We start from the raw sequence: 24009 nt of genomic DNA, 5'->3' as shown, positions 1-24009 counted from the left end.
GACTCGATTAGACCCAGGTACGGATCCCATACCATACCCAAAAATTTGGTCTAAGTCTGGTTCTACCTGGGTCCGAACCAAACCCCACTGGTTGACACCCCTTAACGAGCCCACCTTGTACTAAAACAGAGTCAGCGAATCACGTTAAGAACGAACCACTGTCCGATTCGTCTCAGATACGAAGAATATGGGGTTCTCGAGGCAGTCGGCGAAATAATCGGGGCGATTTAGTCGCCGATCCGACGGGAAAGCTCCGAAACTATCCCGTTTTTTATATTCAGGGGTGGGCCCGGAATCCCACGGGGCCAGAGGAGAATATCAAATACGATTCCTCAACGGTTTGAAATCCGCGGCGTTTCTGCGCGGAGGGAGACGAGCGCGGCACTATTTAAAGGGAAGCCCCGGGAGCCATTTGCTGAGTGATCTTCGTGGCTTTTTCTTCCGGTGAGGAATGTGGCCGATAGAGTGCTGGATTCTCTTTGCTTTTAGGGCGCGACAGCGACGGACTCACCGTTTTCCCTTTGCGATCGGCCGAAAATACCGGTGCGCTACACCGTTTTCCGTTTGAGAACTGGAGTTGCTTGGCATTCCGGCGCCGTTTCTGGCCGGAAAGATCGGGATTCCTCGGCATTCTGGCGTCTCTCTGCTGAAAAGTTCAGGACGCGGTGAAATATCGGAGTTTAAAGCTTCTTGACCCTGATCTCTCTGGAGAAAGTTGAAGACTAGGAGAAAGATCGTGGTTCTTCTGCATTACGGCGTCTCTCGCGTCGAGAAGAAGTGAGAGATTGCGAGCTTTTCCGGCGTGCGGAAGGTTTCTGGCTGGGGAAATCTGCGTAGAGGTAAATTGTCGGTCGATTTGGTCTGTGTTTGAGTGCTTTTGCTTTTGATCGTGAATAGCTCGAAGTGACGTTTCTCTCTTTTCTTTCTAAGGGAAGTGCGTCTCTGGACGAAGAATTGTTACTTGGTGGAAAAGAACCCGTGTGGAATTGTATAGAGAGCGGAATATTCAACTGAAACTCAGCGCATTGAAGGTGAGTGGAATGAAGCTTAATGCTCGACTTTTCTTTCTTTGGAGAGAAAACTTTTAGCCGGCGAAGATGTTGCCGCATGAGAAACGCATCTGGGAGACTGGGATGATGTAGTTTAAGTTACTTTGGAGAAAAAAAACTAGGTCAGCCTAATAAAAAATAGCGATCAAGGAAAAGGGAGAGGAACTATTAATCTTGAGAGCCCATCTGTTTGATCTGTAGGACTTGTTTCCTTGGAGAAGGCGTGGAGTGTTCAGGCTCCATGGCAGACAGCTTACATAGTCTCTGCTCTGGAGGTTTCTCTTGATGATGATTACCTTAGATGCACTTCTTGATATTCGAGGCAACATATTGGTAAATTCTTGCTGCTAAAATTGTAGCTTATATTTTAGAGCTGGGTGTTTGGAAGAGACGGCAAGGGGATGGGTCATTGGCTGCTATCTGCAAAGGGGCCTCCGATAAAACCAGGAGCCGTTTTGCGAATTAAACAAGCTGGAAGGGGTTCATATCGAGGTAGCTAGTGCGGAACCTTGCCTGAGAGAGGGGAATTTGAAGTTTATGGGATTAGAGAACTTTATCGTTTTCCGACTTTTCTCATTTAATGGAGGCCTTACATTGAAACAGTGATAGCCTTTCGTCCCTCTGGTACAGAAAATGGGGACGAGTCGGATTAGCATGTATCAGCTTCTGAGAAGTTTTTGCCACAACAGAGGGTGGAACTATGCAGTCTTTTGGAAGTTTAAGAACCAGAACAGCAAGTACGTCCTCCCTCCCTCCCGCCCTCACCCTTTTCTTTTTCTTTTTTGATGGTCATTACTGGCTCCTGCTCCTTATCGGTATCTGATCTCAATGGACTTGAGGATCCCTTTTACTGTTTGAACTCTTCCTTGTCGCTCTGAGATTTACTGTTTGCCTTTCTTTTTTTCCCGTCCGATTGGTGGTTTCTTAATCTACTTCCTGTGGTTTCTTTATCCCTCTCTCTTTCTCTTTATTTTATTGTATTATATTTTTTTCTCGTTTTGGCTTAAACATCTGCTTTTTTAGCCTTGATCTCTTATGATTTCATCTTGCATTATGTCAGCGTTCCTTGAATATGAGATTTTTGTTTCAACATAATATTTAACAAAAGAATTGATTTACTCTGAAGCTGGGGCCAGTCATGGAATTTTCTGACTGAGGTTATAGCTGGCCTCATGCTAGATAGCAGCTGAACAAAAACTTTTTATGACATTATTGTTTATTGTAATTTTTTTATATTTACACGGAGAAACCGTCACCAGGATCAGAGACCTAGCTGTTTTGGCTCTGCCTGCGGGATTTACTATCACGGGATTTACTATCACTGTCTTAGCAGCGTAAAACTCCGTGAGCTTACCCCTTGCCCCCAAGGAGTCTTCACTCTTAGGCTTGCAAGGATGACGCTCATGGGATTTGAACCTAGACCGCCTGCCTAACGGCCTAAGTCCCATCCCACCACGCCAAACCTCTTTGGGGCCGTTTCTTGTAATTTCTTTTATATTCTTTAGCGTAGTATTTTTTTTTTCGAAAGTCAACTTTCGGCATGGTTGGTTGATTCAGCCATTAACTGCTATTCTTTTGACAAAAGATGCCCTAATGATGCAGCCCAGCATCTTCATGAAACTAGAAGTTAGGGAATAAGGGATTCTTCATCTTCTTTTCCATTGTTCTGATAGTAACGGAAGGGGCAATCATTTGATTATATGATTTGCTTTTTTCTGCCCTGCTGTTATATCCGATGGGATGCCCGGACAGGTGTTGCATGTGAAGATTTTCATATTGCTTGGACTTGTTTGCTGTTTTTATTTCTTTTGGCAGGTTGCTGACATGGAGTGAGGTTTACTGTGACCTCCCGGAATCACCAGATGTAAAGAACGCAAATGAAAATCTATGCTTCAATTATGCAAATGGGATCAATTGTTCTCGCGAGGATATCAATGAATGTTATGAGACTGATGTTGGACATCCACTTGAAGTGGCAGTGGCAAATATGTCTCGCCTTGTGTATTCTTTGGGAGAAGGGTATGCACCATTTGATTATCTCTCCATTCATAAAACCTGTTCCCTTGCTCCTTGAGATGGTAACAGGATTGGTGAGCGTTTTAATATTCTGTTGGTAAAAATTATGATGGAGTGATCTGTATTCTAGAGATTACTTGTGCCCATCTTATCCTTTCACTTTTGTTTTGCTAATCACGTTGTTCAACATGGACTGGTTCTGTGGATTCATATGTTCTGCAAATTCTCCTTCCAGCTATAGTATGTGAAATCTGATGGACGGGTTTTGAATTTGTTTATGTTCTCAGCCAGATAAAAACACTTGATGGTGTACCTGGACGTTTTATGGGTTGTAACGTTTTCCTGTTAACCATTGAGTGGGAGGTGGTAAATAAGGGAACAATCCACGAATCATTAGTTGAGACTTAGTTCATGATCACCAACAGAGATGTAAATGATGCTTTAACAGCTATAAACATAGGTTCCCTGACTGGACACCTCGGGCTTATATTTGGTGCTACTGATTGCATCATGCTATCTAAAATCATAGTTGCAAGTGTTGTTTACTTAATCAGACCTTGTAAACATGTTTATCATGTTTTATTTTCTGAAAACATGCGTTGGATTTTTAAATAGTAATTTTTGTTGAAATATAAGAAATTGTTCTTTAAATTTCTTGAAAAGCCTGTCTAAACATCAAAATCTCCTAATGTAAATGATACTCTTCACTAAACAACCTATGGAGATCACATCTTTAGGGCCCGATCCAGAAAAAATCAATTGAATGTTAGAAAGTGAAAGGGGCTTACTAAATAATATGGTCTCTCTCTCTCTCTCTCCGTATAGATATATATGTATGTGTGTGATATTATCACAATAATGTCTCAATGTATATCCACAGAAACAAAACTACCTTTTTTATCTTTTATTAAAAATTCCAATATTTTGAATGGATAAAAATGAAAAATTCAAAAAAAAAGGAAAAAAACGATCCAACCATCAAATTTCATTTGTTTAGTTCAATAACCAAATCAAATTGACAGGTTTTATGATATTTGGGAGTTTTTTTCAATTTTTTTTCAAAAATATGGAAAATAAAGATTTTTTTTAATGCAAATGAAGAATTTTTGTAAACAAAATACTTCCTATTATTTTCTACTAATGAAAATGGCATTATTGTCCAAAAATCATGAACAATGATGCTGATCTGGGTGAGATTTTAAGGTATTTCTCTTAATTTTTCATTTATTGTGCTTTAATTCACCCAAGGCTTTCCAGAGAAAAACCACTTTTTGAAAAAAAAAAACCACTGTGAGAAATTGCCAACAATGATACTGGTGACTATGGTGCGCTTTATGGCTCTATATGATTTTCATGTTTTAATTCCTTAGAAGATGAAAGAAAAAAATAATCCTGCAGAAACAAAAGATAATACAACATTTATGTGTATGAGTCTTATGATTATGCTGGTGTTCATCTTTCAGGTTGGTTGGTCGAATCATGATTGCCAGGAAGCACCATTGGGTTTTTGCTGAAAAGGATCCCAATATTGGTGAAAATTCCAAACTGGTGTCTGAGCCTGAGGTGATTGTTTAATGGATATTCACAAGTAGGATCTGAATTTTTTGATAGAATTATCATGAATATGTTGCTTAAATTTTGATACAGATGATATTTTCTGTTTGTGTACAGTTTCCAGATGAGTGGAAAAGCCAGTTTGCGGCTGGTATCAAGGTGAATTTTTTCTTTTCTTTTCTGTCTTGCTACATGGCGAGCATGTATGGATTATCATGTGCATGTTCTAAAGCTTATAAGCAGATTTAAAAACTGTGGTTATTATTCATTCTGTAGAACTTCTTTACTGATTAATAAATTGATGATTTTGTAGACAATTCTGCTCGTACCCGTGATGCCATATGGTCTTGTGCAACTTGGCTCCTTATCAACAGTGAGTGATCAGCTTATGTGTTACAATGGTTACAGGTTACAGGTTACATGCTTGTTAGAGCTAAAGAAAGCATTTTCGTTGCATGCTTCAGTTTGCTTACTGGTGTTAAGTTTTGCTTTTGGTTCTAGTGTGTTAGTTTGAAGAAATATGTAGTAGCTTTTATCATTTTCCTGGTATTTTGGTATGCATATTGCAATTTCTCTTGAGTCCTCAATAATCAAAAGTTTGTATTTCTCATTACTGCATGCTTAATTTTTTGTTTCAAACTTAGTAGTATTTGAGTTTGACAGGTTCCTACAAGTTTTCCTAGCACCCTCCTCTAGATTTTCATTAGACTATAACTCTAAACTTGATTATATTTATTCTAAACTTAATTATGTTGAATTTCTAAAGTTGAAAACTTTTTCTGGTCAATGATTTTCCAATTGGTTGAGCTATTCAACTTGGTCCTTGATTGCTATCTTGCATTAGGCGTGTATTAATGGGCATAACCTGAATAGATGATAATAAATAGATGCTTTTTGAAGCATACATAGAACCTAATATCTCTAATATAGGCATTTACTTTAAATGTTGTAGATATTTGTACATCAGATGTGGTGCTACCAAAATTTTTGCTTTAAATGTTTAAAACTGGCAGCCCAGAAGGTGAGCTTTTGGAATTGCTTGATTGCTGATCACACTAAATGGATCAAGTAGGGTTGAAAATGCAAGAAAAAACAAATAACTTCAAAAAAGGGATTTGCTAAGTCCTTTGTACATACAAATGATTGTAGCATGTATATGTGTGTGTTAATGAGAAATTCATGGGTGTGTCCCTGTGTCAGTGTCAAAAAAAAAATCTCTCTTGCTTAGCCTTGCTCTATGGATGTGTTAATCATAGTTTGGTAGGAACCATATCTTGGATGGTGTTTTTTTTTTAAATCAACTCGTATTTTTTTAAGTCATAAAATTTTGGTACATTGTGGGCTGTTGATTTTTTACGGTTTTGAAAATCCTTGTTACACAGCAATGGTATGACCTAAAACCTGTTTTCTTGATAACCAAACTTTGTAGATCACATCTGTAGGGCTCTGTTGATGGTTCGATCATTTGGTTGGATAGTTTAGCTGGGTGCACACTGAAGCATAGCTCTGTGTGTGTGTGTCATCCATGTTTCAACTAGAACATGCATATGATCCGAAAGCAATTGGATGTGTAGCAAGTATCCGATTAAATCGAATTCACATGATCTGGCCCATTGTGAAATCATGTCTCATCTGAGTCAGATTTGGATCAGTTGTAGCTATAGCAACTGGTCAACTTAGCTGTGGTTTCCTCATGAGTTTTTGTTACAAGATTACCAAATATTGGGTATATATGGCTACTGTGCCTGTAGAAGCGACATGAGTGAAGTAGAGGTGATTTGACCCTTGGCATCCAAGTAATATTACCACCAGAGTTTAACATGCTATTTTACACATTCAGAGAACTCATTGTTCTTGTGATCATCAAAGTCCAGTAGATTGAGATCCTTTTGGCACTGTCTGCTCCACATAATTTGTTGGTATTTTAAATAATGTCCCTTTGTAAATTTGGTAAAAATTATTCTGTATTGTAATTTATTTTGGTCAACCTTATTTATTAGCTCTTGACTCTTCCAATTGCCTTTTGTTATATAATTTTGATGATCTGTCTTGCCTTTTTATCTAATTAATGAAGGCAAAATGATCATGTGTTTCGGGAATTGTCTACTTGAGTAACTTGAACCATGACCTTTGACCTCTCAGTCATTAAGTAGAAGATTCACTACCTACCAGATTTGGAATATTATTTTAAAATTTTCTGTTGTGAGCTATATCTGTTGCGTAGCCAGTTATTTTTCTGCTTCCTTATGAAACCTTTCTGTTGGTGTAATTTTAAAAGTTGTGTGCTTTTCATGCACGGATTTGTTGGCACAGTTCTCGTGCCACTTCTTGATGACTTTCATCTTATGATGAAACAGATAAGAGAGGATATGAAGCTGGTGGAACACATTGGATCTTTATTTTGCCCTACTCATATTCCATCTGGGACAATATCTTCTGTTGGATGCATGCCTGAATTGCTATCCCCCCTAGGCTCTCTCATATCTAGAAGTTCTGCATCTTCATCTATATCCTATAACCTTTCAGAGCAAACATCTTGGGCGACACTGTCTGAAAAAGATCCTGGCCTCACAGTTTTAAATGCTGATCAGGCAGTAGAGAATAAACTGTTGAACATTCAACATCAAAATTCATCACTGTTGACCATTGAGGATGATCTTCAAATGTCTCAAAATGGTATACGTCAGCATATGTTTGGTCCAGGCACAGGCCATTGTCCTGATGGGAAGGTGAAAGAAGCCATGTCAGATGCAATGCCAGCAACTTCAATTGAATCTTCATGTATGCAGAATTGGCATATGGAGGAAAACAGCCTAAAGATGACTGCCGGTGTGCTGCATGGTGAAACCCAGTTTTGTATTAAAAGAGAAGCCTGCCTATCCTCTCAATGCCATATACTTGATGAGAAATTTCCTGCTGAGCACCCGAGTATATCTCATACATTTGAGAACAATCTTGATCAGAGTATCATCAACAACATCAGTTTTGGTTCACATTTGCGAAGCCAAACATTCCTTGATGATACATGTGGTTTTGCCTCCGATGAGTGCACACTAGATCAACTTTTTGGAAGTGGATTTTCTGGGGGCATAACTCAGACAGTTGCTGATGACTCTTTCATATTCCCCGATAATTCTGAACTGCACAAAGCACTCGGACAGGCTTCCCATAAAGGGGGGGTTTCTTATTTCTGTAACAGCACTGTTTCCAGTGTTGATGATCTTAGTAGTGCAAGCCCTATAATTGATCAGTTTAATTTGGGAGACAATGTTGAGACCTTGCTTGGGGACATTCAAGAGTGGTTCATGAACGGGAACAGCTCAGAGCATCTCTTAGATTCCATTGTGGCTGATGTGTGCTCCGCCCAGAACAAAAGTCTTCCTTCTCTATCAACTTCAGCTAAACCATGTGATAACTCATGTGCAGGCTTTGAGCTTTTCTGTGAAGCAAAAGATAACATCACAGATACTGTGGTTGATAATATTTGCCGTGATTCCAAGGTTGAGAATGTGCCATTCAGTTTGACTGATATGAAAACTTCTAGCTGCACGCCGAAGGAGTTTTCTGCATGTGACAAAACACAAGGCAATGGCACCCAAACCAATGTACCACTACTTGATTTGGAACATTGGGGCTGTTTAGATCATGGTTTTATTTCTTGGTCTGAACAATCAGCCATGCTATCATCAACTGAATTGTTGTTTGATGATCCAAAGAGAACTAATCTAGCATCTGCATTATCTAATAATGAAGTTAAGTTACCTAAAATAAATAAGAAGAGTAAACCTGGTGAAAGTTGTAGGCCAAGGCCAAGGCCAAGGGACAGACAACATATCCAAGACCGTATTAAAGAGTTAAGGGAGATTGTCCCAAATGGAGCTAAGGTCAGTAACCACTTTGCAAAAACCTTGTGTGCAAGTGTATCTTTGTATATGTTTTTGTATCCAGACACCTGAAACACCACTTATAAGCTCTTGACTTATGATGATTCAGTGCAGCATTGACACGTTGTTTGAACGAACCATCAAGCATATGTTGTTCTTACGAAGTATCACAAACCATGTGGATAAGTTGAAGAATTTCAAACGGCCAAAGGTATGCTTCATCCTGGTATCAATTAGGATGTGTATCTGAACTGAATCAGCCACATACAATATGTTATGTACATAAAACTACTGGTTTTGTTCTCTGCTGCACATTTTTTAATGTCTGTCTGATTTTCATTCTGTTTAAATAAGCAGGCATCATTTCAGTCAGTGGCAGATTTCACACATATACACACACACTTTGGATTGTGCTTTTTGATGTAAAAATTTGATTTGTCATGAAATTTTCACATATTCTAGGTTGATTTTTAAATCTGTTGAAATAACACATCATAATCACACGATCAAAAATCTGTTTTCTATGGAACAAACCTTGTAGATCACATATACAGGGTTTGGTCTACCCAACAAAAAATATTATTTTTTAAATAGTATTTTCCACTCAATATGACATCATGTCACCATTATAGAGGCTTTGAAGAAAATGAAATCAAGAAGGGCAGTTGGCCCAGATGGTATACTTATCGAGGCTTGGAAATGCTTGGGAGAGAAAGGTTTAGAATGGTTGACAAATCTTTTTAACAAGATTTGGCGGACAAATAAAATGCCTAATGAGTGGAGGAAGAGTACTTTGGTGCCTCTATATAAGAATAAGGGTGATATACAAGATTGCACAAACTATCGTGGTATAAAATTCATGAGTCATACTATGAAACTTTGGGAGAGGGTGATTGAGTCTAGGTTGAGGAAGGTTGTCATGATATCGGAGAATCAATTTGGTTTTATGCCTGGAAGATCTACTATGGAAGCTATACATCTTCTTAGACAATTTATTGAGAGAAATAGAGAGAGGAACAAAGATTTGCATATGGTTTTTATTGATTTGGAGAAGGCTTACGATAGAGTACCTAGGGACGTTCTCTGGTGGACAATGATGAAGAAAGGTGTTTCTCTCATGTACATTAGTATAATTAAAGATATGTATGAAGGAGTAGTAACCAATGTCCGCACTTGTGGAGGGGTGACAACCAATTTTCTTATAACGGTTGGGTTACATTAAGGATCTGCTTTAAGCCCTTTCCTATTTGCTATAGTGATGGATGAGCTTACAAGATCAATTCAAGAAAATGTGTCGTGGTGTATGTTGTTTGTTGATGATATTGTTTTGATTGATGAGTCTAGAGCTGGGGTTAATGCTAAGTTAGAATTATGAAGACAGACATTGGAAGCAAGAGGTTTTAAGCTGAGTAAGAGTAAGACAGGATACATGGAATGTCGATTTAGTAAGCAACGAAATAGAGATGAGAGAGTAGTGAAGCTTGGTGAGCAAGAAATATCGGTGGATGATTCTTTCAAATATTTGGGATCTATCATTCAAAAGTATGGAGAAATTGATGGAGATGTAAATCATAGGATAAAGGTTGAGTGGATGAAATGGAAGAGTGCAACTGGAGTGTTGTGCGATCGTAGAGTGCCATTGCGGTTGAAGGGAAAGTTTTATAGGACGACTATTAGGCCCGCTTTACTATATGGTACGGAATGTTGGGCTGCCAAGAGACATCATATTCAAAAAATGAGTGTAGCTGAGATGTGTATGCTGAGATGGATGTGTGGAAATACAATAAAAGATAAGATTCAGAACGAGGAGATACGTAAGAAGGTAGGCGTTGCACCCATTGAAAATAAGATGAGAGAGAATCGTTTACGGTGGTTTGGACATATTCGACGAAGGCCTAATGATGCTCCAGTTAGAAGGATGGAGAAATGGAAAAATATATTAGTTAAAAAAGGTCGGGGTAGGCCTAGGAAGACATGGATGTAGGTGATAGGAAAGGATATGAATGCTTTGAACCTCACCGAGGACATGGCATTGGATAGAAATGAATGGAGGAGAAGGATTCATGTGGAAGACCCAGAATGGTTTTCTTTGTTGGTTCATATCGCCGACCCCAATTGTTTTGGGATGAAGGCGTAGTTGCTGTTGTTGTTGTATGACATCATGTCACCATTGTGTGTGTGTATATAGAGAGAGAGGTTTGGTACCAAAAAGATGATAATGTGTGTGGAGGGGAGGAACTGAAAATTCTCATAAACGTTCTGGGGCACCTCTCTCCACTATTTGTCTCTATCCTAGATTTCACTAGCTGTCTACTAGGACCAGCCTTGTTATGATGGCCAACTTACAGAATAACCACAGATGTGTGCATATAACTGTAGGCTGCATATTCCCAGAATGCTAAATTCCTGTGATGCTGAATTGCATAATAATGTGAAAAAGCTTTTCTTGATATACCATGTGCTTGATTTTGATATTTTTTTCTTCTGCTTGGTTTTGTATGTAAAGTTTGATCTTGCATCATTACTTTAGTTGTCTTTGTGTTCTTTTCCTTTTCCTACCATTGGAGTGCATCGTGCAGTTTGTTATGGGATCCTTACACTAAAAGCACACTTTATAATGGGTGAACTAAAGGAACCTAGCAGTGCCACTGTGTTGATATCTGGGTGTAACTGAATCTATTGATGAAATTTTTTAAGTTAGCAGACTTTTGATCCTATGTGTACGAGGCTGTCACTTGGATACTCCATTTTGGCTCCTGTTCTGCATCCCCCTGTCACATGGATACAGATGTGGGAGTAGGGGTGCACAACGAGCCGAGCTAGCTCGAGCTTGGCTCGGAATCGTCCGGGTAAGTAAATGAGCCAAGCTTGAACAAAAGCTCAGGCTCGTTAAACATAAACAAGCCAACTCGATTAAGCTGGTTAATCTCAGTTAATGCTGTCATATAATGACAAGTTTTTCCATGTGTAAATTTTGTTGCATAAAAAGCTCAAAAGCTGACTTCACCCAAGTGGCAAGTGTTTTTTTTAAACAAATCAACTCGGCTGGAGCCGAGCCAAGTTTGTACACAAGGTGTTCAAGCTCAGCTCGAGCTGATCTTGAACATACATTTTTTGAATGAGCCGAGCTTTTTGAGCCTAAGCTTGGCTCGAGCCTGGCTCGTGTGCACCCCTATGCGGGAGCGGGACACGATGTAGATACACTTTGTACATAAATTTCAAAAATTAGGCACGGGGACATGGCCGTACACACACGTAGATGTCTGTATGTGTATGAGTGTGCATATGACAACAATTCCAAATCACTATAATTAGGAACATCAAAGAATGAAACTAAGCCGGAATTGAAATGTAATGTAATTGATGACAGATTTTAAAAGAAAAAGAACTCAAAGTGAATATGGAATAAGTAAATAAGATCATAAAAGAAAATAGATAAAATTAACGACACTGTTAATTGTGTGAAGTTGGTTTGACTATGTCGAGTGTGCATAAGACAACAATTCCAAATCACTATAATTAGGAACATCAAAGAATGAAACTAAGCCGAAATTGAAATGTAATGTAATTGATGACAGATTTTAAAAGAAAAAGAACTCAAAGTGAATATGGAATAAGTAAAAAAGATCATAAAAGAAAATAGATAAAATTAATGACACTGTTAATTGTGTGAAGTTGGTTTGACTATGTCCATGAAGTGGTGTGTCCTGTCCGCGAAGTGTCCAGGTGTCATGTCGTTTCAACATTGGATATGAAAGTGAAGTGTCCATGTGTCATAGGTATCCCCTTGTATACTAGCGATATTGATAACTTCATAAAGATGACTGTATCCTCGTATCTGCAGCCGTATCCATGTGACAGATACGAGACATTCAAGGCATGGAAATGTGTCCAAGTTGGGATGCTTTTAGTTTCTAATCAGAATATCATAGTCCTGTTAAAGAGGAATAAAGCTGGGGTGGTTGATATAAAAGCCTGTCTACTGGGCTTCAGTTAATTTTATGGTGAGATTTAACTGTTATAGAGCTACTGGCAGACACTTTAGCAAGTTTCTTTGAACAGGTTAGTTTGCATTAGGCAGTGCGTGATCAAGGAACTATCTATTAAAATCCTTTAATGTAATTTCTTCTGCCAGGCTTGCCAATTGTCTCAGCAATCCAGAGGCACTCCACCAAGTATCTCAACCCTTGTTTGAAAGGCAAGGCAACTGTTGAATACCTGAGTTAGTCCTTGTTTGCATCCCTTTCTATGTTGCATGGATCTATCAGTACATATGGATATATGAACATTTTTATGAAGTGTTCCAATATGTTTAGCATACAAGGGGATACATTATGTCCTTGCACCTTGCACCTTGCAAATGTACATATGTGCGTGGTTCATGCCTTAGATGACAACCAGATGGTACTTTTAACAACTATTGGGATTCTAGGAAGAGGAATGTTCTCGTTTGTGCACATGATCTTATCAATTAGTAAAATCGCTGCTTCGCACTTGTTGCACGAGTTAAAAGTCGGAACTTGTTCATGTATGTAGTTGTAAAGGCATAGTAATATAGTATTCTTATCAAAACTTTGCTTTCTCTGTGTGCATGTGTGTGCTCGTGCGGTAACAATAATGCTAGCAGGATATTAGCCAGACTGTGTGACAATGGCGATGAATAAACCCAATGAGTCAGTTCTTGTAGAAAAATATGCTTAGCAAGAATTAAAGGGTCTCAAAACAGCATAAATGTTGCTAAGAGCGGTCATTTTTCTTCATTTTCCTGTAATTTCATGATAATTACCGTGTTTTTGGGCATAATGCAGGTGGATAATGATGAAGGTTCTGATTCACTGCATTCTAATGGTGCGAGCTGGGCTGTAGATCTGGGAAGCCAACCGGGTTCGTGCCCACTGATTGTAGAGAATCTCAGTCACCCTGGTCACATGCTTGTTGAGGTTGTCACCGAACTTTGCTAGTCATTTTATGTGCTAGGCATAGATTTGAGAATCCTGGCTTGCATTGCATGCACGTGAGTGGGACATCGGTTTCAGATGGCACAAGCACCAAATGATACTCTTAGTCTCTAGCCTGCTTAGGTGATCGGGTCTGAGTACTTTGTGCCACACAAAACATATAAGTTTGCTAGTGTGCATCGATTTTCTGTGCAAAGCACAAACACAGAAAATCGCTATGCCCACAGCGATTTTCTGCATTTTGTGTGGCCCGAGTATCAGAACTAGGCCTCGTATGAAGGCCACCTTCATGTACAGGCCATGCAGGAATCCTAACAAGTGCATCTATTAACCTTTTTCTCTCCTTTCCGACAAAAAAAGAAAATAAAATAAAATCTGTTCACTTTTTCCTCTGCTATATAACTTTTGGTCTTTTATGTTTGGAGCATTAACAATGTCGCCTTGCATTGATCTCTATGCTCAGATGCTCTGCGAGGAGCACGGGTTATTTCTGGACATAGCCCAGGTGATCCGAAACTTGGGACTGAATATCTTGAAGGGAGTCATGGAGACTCGAGCAGACAAGATGTGGGCTCATTTTGTCGTTGAGGTATCGAACATTCGAATCCCATCGGATCCTCTCTCTCTCTCTCTCTGATTAATGAGTCTTGCATAAATGATCCGAAACAGGTAACCAGAGGCTTTCAGAGAATGGATATGCTTTGGCCATTGATGCAGCTCTTGCAGCCCAAAAGCAATGCTACCTTGAGCAAATTCTGATGCTGCCTCCTAATTCAACTTCAGCTCCCCTGTCTTACTAATAAATTGTTAGTGTTCTTTGCTTATTTGGTTGAATCATGGTGTCGATATTCCCGGTGTAGACTGTGGCAAAGCGAATACACTGACCTTGTTTAGGCCAAATGACAAACACCGACTGGTCACGAATGACAATCCAAGTGTACTACTACATTACAACGATTCGTGTACAGCTTGGAATCAACTATCAAATTTGTATTTGGCTGTACATCATAGCCCACGAAAGAATGAAGCTTTGTATAATTGTGTGTACTGTTAGTGTCCGACGATGCTCTGCTATTCTGCCAAAAATGGGGAATCAAGGATTCTGCTTGTTTCCGTGTAGGTGCCTTCATAGAAAATTTTCATGGAGGAGACTCAGCCAGCAGCAACGTATGCCACCATCCGCAAGCAATGTTCTTTGGATGACAACCGCTGAGTTGAACTTGAGAAGGGATGCTCCGGTCGATCACGTCGCCCAAGCCAAGCTGTGCTTAACAAAGCCAAAAGCCTTTAGCTTCCGGCGAAGAATATTTATACGGAACTCTGAGAGTAAGTGAAAACACAAGCTGTCAATGGACGAGGGCCATACCTGCCCGTACTTGTTCCATCCCCAGCAGAATACCTCTCCCTCTGCATAAATGAGAAATTAAAAGATATCAAAATAGGCCTTCAGTTAAATAAAAAAATACTAAATAAGCAGGAAACTTAAACTTTTCTATATGCTAAATCATAGTGACACAAAAGTATCGTAATCTAAATTGCACTTTTTACCGAAAATATTCTTATATGATACATATTAGGGGTGTCAACGGGTGGGATCTAGTTCGGACCCAGGTAGGACTGAACCCGGATCTGATTTAAGGTGTTAATACTGGGTCCAGATTTGGATCCAATCAGACTCATCATAAGAAAAAAAGGATTACATAAACCATACACGGTAAAATAATATATCTTTTTAATCTTTTTTACATTAAACAATTGCATATCTTAATCAAAACTCAGGTCGGGCCCAGGTCTGATATGAAATTTCACAAACCATACAACAACAACAACGCCTTCATCACAAAACAATTGGGGTCGGCGATATGAACCAAAAAAGAAATTCATTTTAGGTCTTTCACATGAATCCTTCTCCTCCAATCATTTCTATCCAATGCCATGTCCTAGGTAAGGTTCAAAGCATTCATATCCTTTCCTATCGTCTCCATCCAAGTCTTCCTAGGCCTACCCCGACCTCTTTTAACTAATATATTTTCTCATTTCTCCATCTTTCTAACTGGAGCATCATTAGGCCTTCGCCGAATATGTCCAAACCATCGTAAACGATTCTCTCTCATCTTATTTTCAATGGGTGCAACACCTACCTTCTTACGTATCTCCTCGTTCCGAATCTTATCTTTTATTGTATTTCCACACATCCATCTAAGCATCTGCATCTCAGCTACACTCATTTTTTTCAATATGATGTCTCTTGGCAGCCCAACATTTCATACCATATAGTAAAGCGAGCCTAATAGTCGGCCTATAAAACTTTTCCTTCAACCGCAATGGCATTCTACGATCGCACAACACTCCAGTTGCACTTTTTCATTTCATCCACCCAACCTTTATCCTATGATTTACATCTCCATCAATTTCTCCATACTTTTGAATGATGGATCCCAAATATTTGAAATAATCATCCACCGGTATTTCTTACTCACCAAGCTTCACTACACTCCCATCACTACTTCGTTGCTTACTAAACCGACATTTTATATATTCAGTCTTACTCTTACTCAACTTAAAACCTCTAGCTTTTAATGTCTGTCTCCATAATTCTAACTTAGCATTAACCCCAGCTCTAGACTCATCAATCAAAACAATATCATCAGCAAACAACATACACCATGGTACATTTTCTTGAATTGATCTCGTAAGCTCATCCATCACTATAGCAAATAGGAAAGGGCTTAAAGCAGATCCTTGATGTAACCCAACCGTTATCGAAAAATTGATTGTCACCCCTCCACAAGTGCGGACATTGGTTACTACTCCTTCATACATATCTTTAATTATACTAATGTACTTAAGAGAAACACATTTTTTCATCATTGTCCACCAGAGAACGTCCCTATGTACTCTATCGTATGCCTTCTCCAAATCAATAAAAAACATGTGCAAATCTTTGTTCCTCTCTCTATATCTTTCAATAAGTTGTCTAAGAAGATGTATAGCTTCCATAGTTTATCTTCCAGGCATAAAACCAAATTGATTCTCCGATATCATGACAACCTTCCTCAACCTAGACTCAATCACCCTCTCCCAAAGTTTCATAGTATGACTCGTGAGTTTTATACCACGATAGTTTGTGCAATCTTGTATATCACCCTTATTCTTATATAGAGGCACCAAAATACTCTTCCTCCACTCATTAGGCATTTTATTTGTCCGCCAAATCTTGTTAAAAAGATTTGTCAATCATTCTAAACCTTTCTCTCCCAAGCATTTTCAAGCCTCAATAGGTATACCATCTGAGCCAACTGCCCTTCTTGATTTCATTTTCTTCAAAGCCTCTGCAATTTCTTTCTTTTGAATCTTGCGCATGAAGTCACGATTTATCTCATGAAAAAGAATGGAGAAGTTTCCAAGATCTTGAGCATGACTTTCATTAAATAGCTTATCAAAATAATCTTTTCATCTCTCCTTAATCTCCTCATCTTTGACTAAAACCCTTTGTGTTTCATCTTTGATACATCTAACCATACTCAAATCCATTGATTTTCTCTCTCATCTTTGCAAGCCTATAAATATCCTTCTCGCCTTCTTTGGTATCCAATTTGTCATAAACCTCCTTATATACCTTAACCCTCGCATTTCAAACTACTTTTTTAGCTTTCTTCTTTGCTATCATATACTTCTTCAAATTCTCATTATCATGACTCTTAGATTTCTATAACACTCTCTTTTAACCTTAATAGCTAATTTGACATCCTCGTTCCACCATGATGTATCCTTACCTAGTAGTGCACCGCCTTTAGACTCACCCAATACCTCTTTAGCCACCTTTTTCATGCCACCCGATATCTTATTCCACATTGATTCTGAATCCTCCTCGAGACACTAATCAACTTCCTTAACTACCTGCTCTACAAACATTTCTTGTTTAGCTCTTTTCAGTGCCCACCACTTAATTCTAGGATCTATCCTATATCTATCCCTTTTGCGGCATTGTCTAATTCTAAGATCTAAAATTAAGACTCTATATTGTGTAGCTACACTTTCTCCCGATATAAATTTCACACACCATACTGGCTCCATATATTAATTGGACCCTTTGATTCCAACCTGGTCACAAACTATGAAATTTTCTTATTTATAACGAAACCCTGACACTATAGGGTTTGATGTGGGTCTGGTCCGGGTCAAACCCGATCCATTGACACCCCTAATGCATACAACCTGGTCGCATGCCTTATTTGTAGTTTTTTCCTTTTCCCTCCAAGTGGTAAGAAATAATTGTGAGGACTAGCAGCTACTAAGGTAAATTTTGAGCTTTCATTATCTAAATGCTGTGGTAGACTAAAAATGATACCTGTTTGGCATAAGATAACAAATAAGGTTCATATCAGATTAGCGGAAAAGAACGAAGACTTAATTCATAAATTGGATGAACAAAGAAAAAAAAAGGATGGTACCAGTTTTGGTGGTAATTTTTCAGCAGCAACACATATCAGTGTTGTCAGTATCGGTGCATATCGGCCGATCACACATAGTATCGCCAGAAAATCGATAGGATAGTGACCTGAATTGACTATTTTTTAATGAATGTAAAAAATAGCTTAAAAGTATCTTTTTAATATTATTTTAATGGCTTTAACACGTGTCACGATCTGATTGACAGGTAATACTTTTAAATTATTTTTTGGCCAATTCAGAACGATTCACTTGAGCATCGGTATCGGCCAATTCACTGAATGGCTGAATCGCTGGCCAAACGACACAGGTCCGATTCCGATACTGACAACATTGGTATATATGGGATCAAAGAGGTGGAGAGCCAACATCAAAAGTATGATAGATCAATGCCTCGACATTCTCGTATATATTGAACAGAATAATATTCCTTAAGATATTCCTAGTTTACCTGCAACAATGGCACTGTGTCGCGCACCACATGAAACTAGTTTGGCATGCTTGTTTTCCAAAGAAGGGGCCGATAAGAGCCTGGGAAGAATCTGGAAAGCAACAACGAATTCAAACTCATGAGAACTTGTAGAAATTCTGAGCGGAAGCATCATAATAAACAGACGATAACCTCATCAATATATCACCTCAGCTTGATCGTTGCCGGTTCCCAGTTGCCCAAACTGGTTCCCGCCAAAAGCATACACCTTGCCTTCAACAGATATGCAAATTGTATGCCACAACCCTGCCGCGACCCCTCCAATTCGAACACCCCATAGAGACGATACGAGAGTAGGGCTGAGCTCATCGTCGGTGCTTCCTTGTCCACACTGAGCCAAGTGAAACGCCATTAGCAAACTTCCGACTCGGGCTGGGAGCTGACTTGGTTCTTGGGCTGGTCAGGTCAGCCCGAGTCAGTTTTTCAATCAAGAACTTTTAACAAGAGCATAAAAAATTAACATCAAATAAATATGATGCAGCATATCGTCCTAATATTTATCTGATCCTAAAATGAAATGCCGAAACAGGTGTTTTCCTTATTTCTAGAAAAAATAGCTCCTTTTCTGAGACATTTTGATTTCTGAGCAGGGGTAAAAGGTCAGGCCATCGTATTGAAAGAGTAACATACGCTGGATTGAATGAAACTGTTTTCAACTGTAAGAGCTAGAAGTTTGAACGTTCAATGAGTTCAACGATCAGAGTTTCTAAAAAAAATAAAAAAGAAGTGGAAAGAACCAACTTACCTGTCCATATAATCCCCAACCAAAAGTTAGCAAAGCTCCTGCATCTGCCATGAAATGAAATCGTTATTTTGAATGTCAGACCAAAACTTTGGCAAAAAAAAAGAAGAAATTGGCAAGTCACAATTTCAATTACGGCAAGAATAGATATGAAGAATTTATACACGAGAAAATTTAAGCATGGAAAAGTTGGTTTGCAATAGAAAAATGGTTCTAAAATGCAATTTTCTTGAACTCAATTGAAAGTAGATGGGGCAGATGCTTGTTTAGCAGTATAGCCTAAAACAGCTTTTTCTGCAAAGATTTGCAAAGATTTGTAAAGCAAAAAGCTACACAAAAGACGACTTTTGGCATTTGATTGATATGCAAAAACCAATATCAAGAAAATTTTGTAGAAGGAATTGAATTTACTATCGGTTGCAGATATCAGATGCGAGAAGCAGAAGTAACCTATTCAATGTGTACCTGTTACTACTGCACTATGTCGACCTCCGCATGCAATAGCCTTGATGTAGGTTCCAGGAACCTTATGGGCCTGAGGATCAGAAGCCGTGCCTCTTCTAGGAAATGCAGGTGTTCTGCCTCTGACATAAGATCTCTCAACACAAGCTATTGGATGAGGAGAGGATACCATACGTATCCGAGCACCCAAACCTAGCTGCCCTTCTCCTCCATAGCCCCACCCCCATACCTGACCCATATCTGAAACTTTAGGGGAAAAAGAAGAATCAGCCCTTGTATGTTTTTAGTAAAATACATCTTGCATAGCTCTAATACCCAGTACAAACTAAAAAATTCAAAGACAAACTGCTAAAAGGAATATTTGATTGGTGCTTGATTCATAAACTTGAAACTCAGCCAATGCCTGAGCCTGAGCCACCTTGACCTGATAGTGCCAACGAATGCCTTCCACCAGCAGCAACCATGGCAATCCTAACTCCTGGACTCAATGAAACTAGGCATGGAAGTGCTGACATGGCCTCATCTGTTGTTGTTGAGCTCTCTGAAGTTTGCTTGGCTGCTGATAACCTTCTCCGCTTGGTACCATCCGCACCTGTTTTATGATAATTTCCAGCTCCGCTTCCACTGCTTTGTGGTCTTAAAATTGAATGGCTCACTTGTGATTTGGGGCTATCTGTAACAAGGTTCATATTGGTATGTAACGAAAAAGAGAAAGTTTGTCTCTGTTGTGTATTAAAGTGATTAACAAAGCTGATAAGAAAATCAATCTTCACTCCGACACTAGAACAGAGGGAAAAGCCTGTAATCATCACTTACCCAGTTCAAACGATGACCCATTTTGCTTTTCTGCCACATCTTTCTGCAAATTTTCTGCAATTGATTGATCTGCTATAACTCTACCAGTGGGAACACATTCCTTCCAACCCCATGTATAAACATCTCCATTTTCTACAGTTTTGAGATTTTAGAAGAATTTCATATAAGCATAAATAATTATTATGTGAAGAAGAAAGTGGAAAAAGAATCCACTACCAGTGACAGCAACACAGTGAGCCCAACCAGCAGCTGCTTTTATGATGGGGGCTTCTGTAGGAAGAGGGAATGGTTCTGGGTTTTCCTGAACAAACTCAAAATAGGATGATATACGGAAGAACAACAACATTAAGATGGAAATATATTGATCAAACTGAAGGTAATAATATATATAAAAACAGTTGCAATTTTCTCCAAAAATATTGCTTGATTGTTTCGAAAAGGTTTCTTCACATAATATGAAAAGACAAACATGAAGAATAACACAAAAAAGGGGAAAACCCATTTACTTCAGAAAGAAGAAATCCAGGAAAGGGAGTCATAGTTTCTTGTTCAACATATAATAGCACATAACGATACCTATAAGGTGGCCTATAAAGAAAAACAATGTTTTTTACTTGAAAAGGCCACCTATAACAAGAGCAAAATTCCATGTTATGTTTGGCATATAATGAGACAAAGTTGCTATAGTGGAGGTGAAGCACTTAAATTTAACATGCACATTTCTACAAAGTGATATGACAACAGAAGAACAAGACGAAATGAAAACTATATAACGAAAGTCGCATTACCTCATGCTTCCCAGCAGTCACGTAGCCTTGGCCAAGGTCATCTGTAGAGCCCCATGTATTGAGCTTCCCTGACTCTAATGATAGCAAAGAACAATTAAAGATCATGTTCGTAAGTTTGAAAATTTATATTGAACTAAAATGTCAATGAGATACGTTAACACCATGCTGACGAACTTGAACAGAGCAACTGTTGCATCAACTTTTAGGGGGTTCCTATCTTCTTAATTAGGTGTAGTTGAACTCTCTCACTTTTTTCATCTGACATTCTGCTAAAATAATTAAGAAATTAAGCAGTATAAGTGCCCAATCCCATGCTGGAGCTTATCTTAAAGAAAAAAATCAGATAAAACTTTTAGCTATTGTAAAGATTCAAAGGACAGTTACACAAGAATGGTTATTCAAGCTCAGAACTATTCCGTAGTAATTTATTAAAAGATTTTAATCATTCCATTTTTAATTTGGAAAAAAATACAATCAATTTGTGACGGAATTATTTAGGTTACTGTTGATTCGTTGGTCTTCACAGCTCATAACGTACAACTCAAAATGAATGGAAATCGTATTCTAAAGATATTTATTACCCAAATATCTCCGTTTTAAAATATCAAATAAAATTGCAAAATAATTCTTCAAGAAAAATGAGTACAATGCTAAGTTTCAATGCTTCCACAAATCCAAACGGGGATGACCAAAATGAATGTCAAAATAAACAACTAAATAAACAATATGCAACATAATCACTGGTAAACTCATGACACTGGTATGGAAATTTCCCTCAACGAAGAGTATTTGGTTCAAATGCACTTTATAGATCTAGTAAGTATCTTGTGTCAATAAATGACCCAGATATGATTATTGGCCTAACCTCAGCACTCACCATATCTAATTTTATACTGAGGTTGGAAACATTCATGAAGACAGCTAAATTCAAAAAAACATTATGAAAGGAGTTGCGCTTATAAACCCTTTTACTCATAAACCATCCAAACGAGATTGAAAGCTTCAAATGTGAAGAATGAATTTTGTCACGCAAAATACACATAAACCAATCGCAGAAAGAAATGAAGAAAGGAGAAACAAAGGAAGAAGCCAAAGATCTTTTAAAAGCTGAAGAAGAGATCAATCCTTATTATTTTTCACTATTCCAAACCACAATGATTACAAAAGACAGAGAACCCAAAAAAGCTTATCGGATCAAAGCAGAAACCAAAGAACATTCTCAAGAGCTTAAACTGCCATGACAAGAATGAACTTAATATGCTGCTTAGATTTTAAAAAAATGAAGTTTCCGGCCAAATCGAGCTCAAATCTGGACTCTGAAGAAAAAAACGCAACTAAATCTGCAAAAAAAATTAACAATCGTTCTTCTAACTATACACGGAAAGCTAAAATAATAGCTTATTACAAGAAAAATCAAATTATATCATGAGAATAACCACAAAACAGGAAAAAAATTGCAGAACCGGTCAAAGATTGTTCAAATGGGCTAAAACAAAGCCAATCCAGAGATTAGGAACAAACAGAAGAAACGAAGTAGGCCGAAAAAAATTTCAGACGGACTAAAACGAGCTAGACGTCGAAGATTCCCTCCAATCGACAAGCAAACTCCAACAGATCTCAAAAACTACACGATAATCCTGAAAACGAGAGCGATCAGAACCGAATCCCGACTCCCGAAACCCTAAACCCTCCAAAATCCACGCTAAAGAAGAAAATAAACGAGAACGGCTAACAAAACCTCTGAAAAAAAAGATCGGGGGAGTTCGTTACCGGAGATCGCCATCGCGAAGCCGCATCCTCCGCCGCAGGCATCCCCCCACGGGCCTCCTCCGGCTGCCTCCGCCACCGGCTCTGGCGAGAGGAGCGGCGCCCTCTGCGGCGTCGCCCCGGGGAGATAGCCCCACATGAGCACCACGCTCCTCTTCTTCTTCTCCTCCTCCTTTTCCCCTCCTCCTCCTCCCTCTCCGACCATCTCTGTCTCTCTCTCTCTCTCTGCTCGTCCTCTGCTCCTCTTCAATGGGAAAAATTTTCCCACAACTTTTCTCAAATCTCCCTTTTGTTTCTCACCGTCCAATGAGCGGGGCCCCGTGCATATCATTTCCCGGGCGAAGCGTTTGCCACGTGGACGGAGGATACAGCGCCCATGAGACGTGGCAAAATATTGGCCAGAAGATATGGCCGCGTGTGAGAGCCACATCTCGCGGTAGCTTCTGGAAAAGTGGAAGATCACGAGCGCGCCACGTGGCTCGAGGGTGGGTCCTCTCCACTGATTTGCTTGTGGTGACACGTGGAGAGGAAGGGACCGAGAGAAGATGGGTCGGGTCATGCATGACTCTGACACTGTATCCGATTCTTGAAAAGTGAATCTGGATCTGTTTGGTTACGATACGAGTTCCGGTGGTGCTGGATCTGAAGAAGATGAGTAAAATTTATTGATTTTCACGTGTCACAAGGACACGACATTTTGGTTCTGTGTCCCTGGTGACACAAGACGGCACGCCAACGTGAACACGGATACGTATGGCATTATTTTAATAATTTCAAATAATAATTTATTATATTTTAATTTTATTTCAATAAAAACTATTTTTAATGTTAAAATATTCAAAAATATTTTAATTGATAAAAAAAATACAAATTTTGTGTCCTCTTGTCCCTTTCTTGAAAATATTTTTTAACTTTGGATTAGAATCCGATGGCATCGTCGAATCATTTTCACAAAGATTTTCACGTTGAAAAAAAGGGTAAAAGGAGAGTAGATCAGGTGATATGTCAAATCACTTTAAGAAAGTGATTTG

General features: G+C 38.8%; 2 protein-coding genes across 8 annotated transcripts; one reads left to right on the top strand and one right to left on the bottom strand.

Annotated features, from left to right (window-relative positions):
- Nucleotides 1-420: 420 nt before the first annotated feature.
- LOC149839898 (transcription factor LHW-like) lies at nt 421-14726 on the top strand. Of its 7 annotated transcripts, none has more exons than XM_090002877.1 (13): nt 421-839; nt 936-1031; nt 1251-1382; nt 1680-1786; nt 2865-3068; nt 4529-4628; nt 4737-4778; nt 4933-4992; nt 6977-8503; nt 8613-8714; nt 13312-13443; nt 13925-14050; nt 14131-14726. In XM_090002877.1, exons 3-13 carry the CDS (start codon nt 1335-1337, stop codon nt 14218-14220), a joined length of 2538 nt encoding a protein of 845 aa, XP_089859003.1. In that variant the 5' UTR covers nt 421-839; nt 936-1031; nt 1251-1334; the 3' UTR covers nt 14221-14726. The 7 variants fall into 7 exon arrangements, with proteins under 7 accessions (XP_089859003.1, XP_089859002.1, XP_089859006.1 ...); XM_090002876.1 differs by having other exon boundaries at nt 931-1031; XM_090002880.1 differs by having other exon boundaries at nt 931-1031; nt 1653-1786.
- LOC149839897 (RCC1 domain-containing protein RUG3, mitochondrial-like) lies at nt 14255-23238 on the bottom strand. Its single transcript, XM_090002883.1, has 11 exons — nt 22982-23238; nt 21212-21285; nt 20640-20724; nt 20424-20555; nt 20032-20280; nt 19611-19847; nt 19149-19192; nt 18552-18734; nt 18365-18455; nt 14828-14868; nt 14255-14723 (listed from the first exon to the last, which is right to left on the bottom strand). The coding sequence occupies exons 1-11, from the start codon at nt 23181-23183 to the stop codon at nt 14601-14603; spliced, it is 1461 nt and encodes a 486-aa protein (XP_089859009.1). The 5' UTR covers nt 23184-23238; the 3' UTR covers nt 14255-14600.
- Nucleotides 23239-24009: the final 771 nt, after the last annotated feature.

This window comes from Nuphar pumila, chromosome 4 (assembly GCF_984573655.1).
Source record: "Nuphar pumila chromosome 4, dmNupPumi1.hap1.1, whole genome shotgun sequence".
Lineage (NCBI taxonomy): Eukaryota > Viridiplantae > Streptophyta > Magnoliopsida > Nymphaeales > Nymphaeaceae > Nuphar > Nuphar pumila.
Note: the sequence above shows the minus strand (reverse complement) of the source record. Positions and strands in the feature narration are given on the sequence as shown.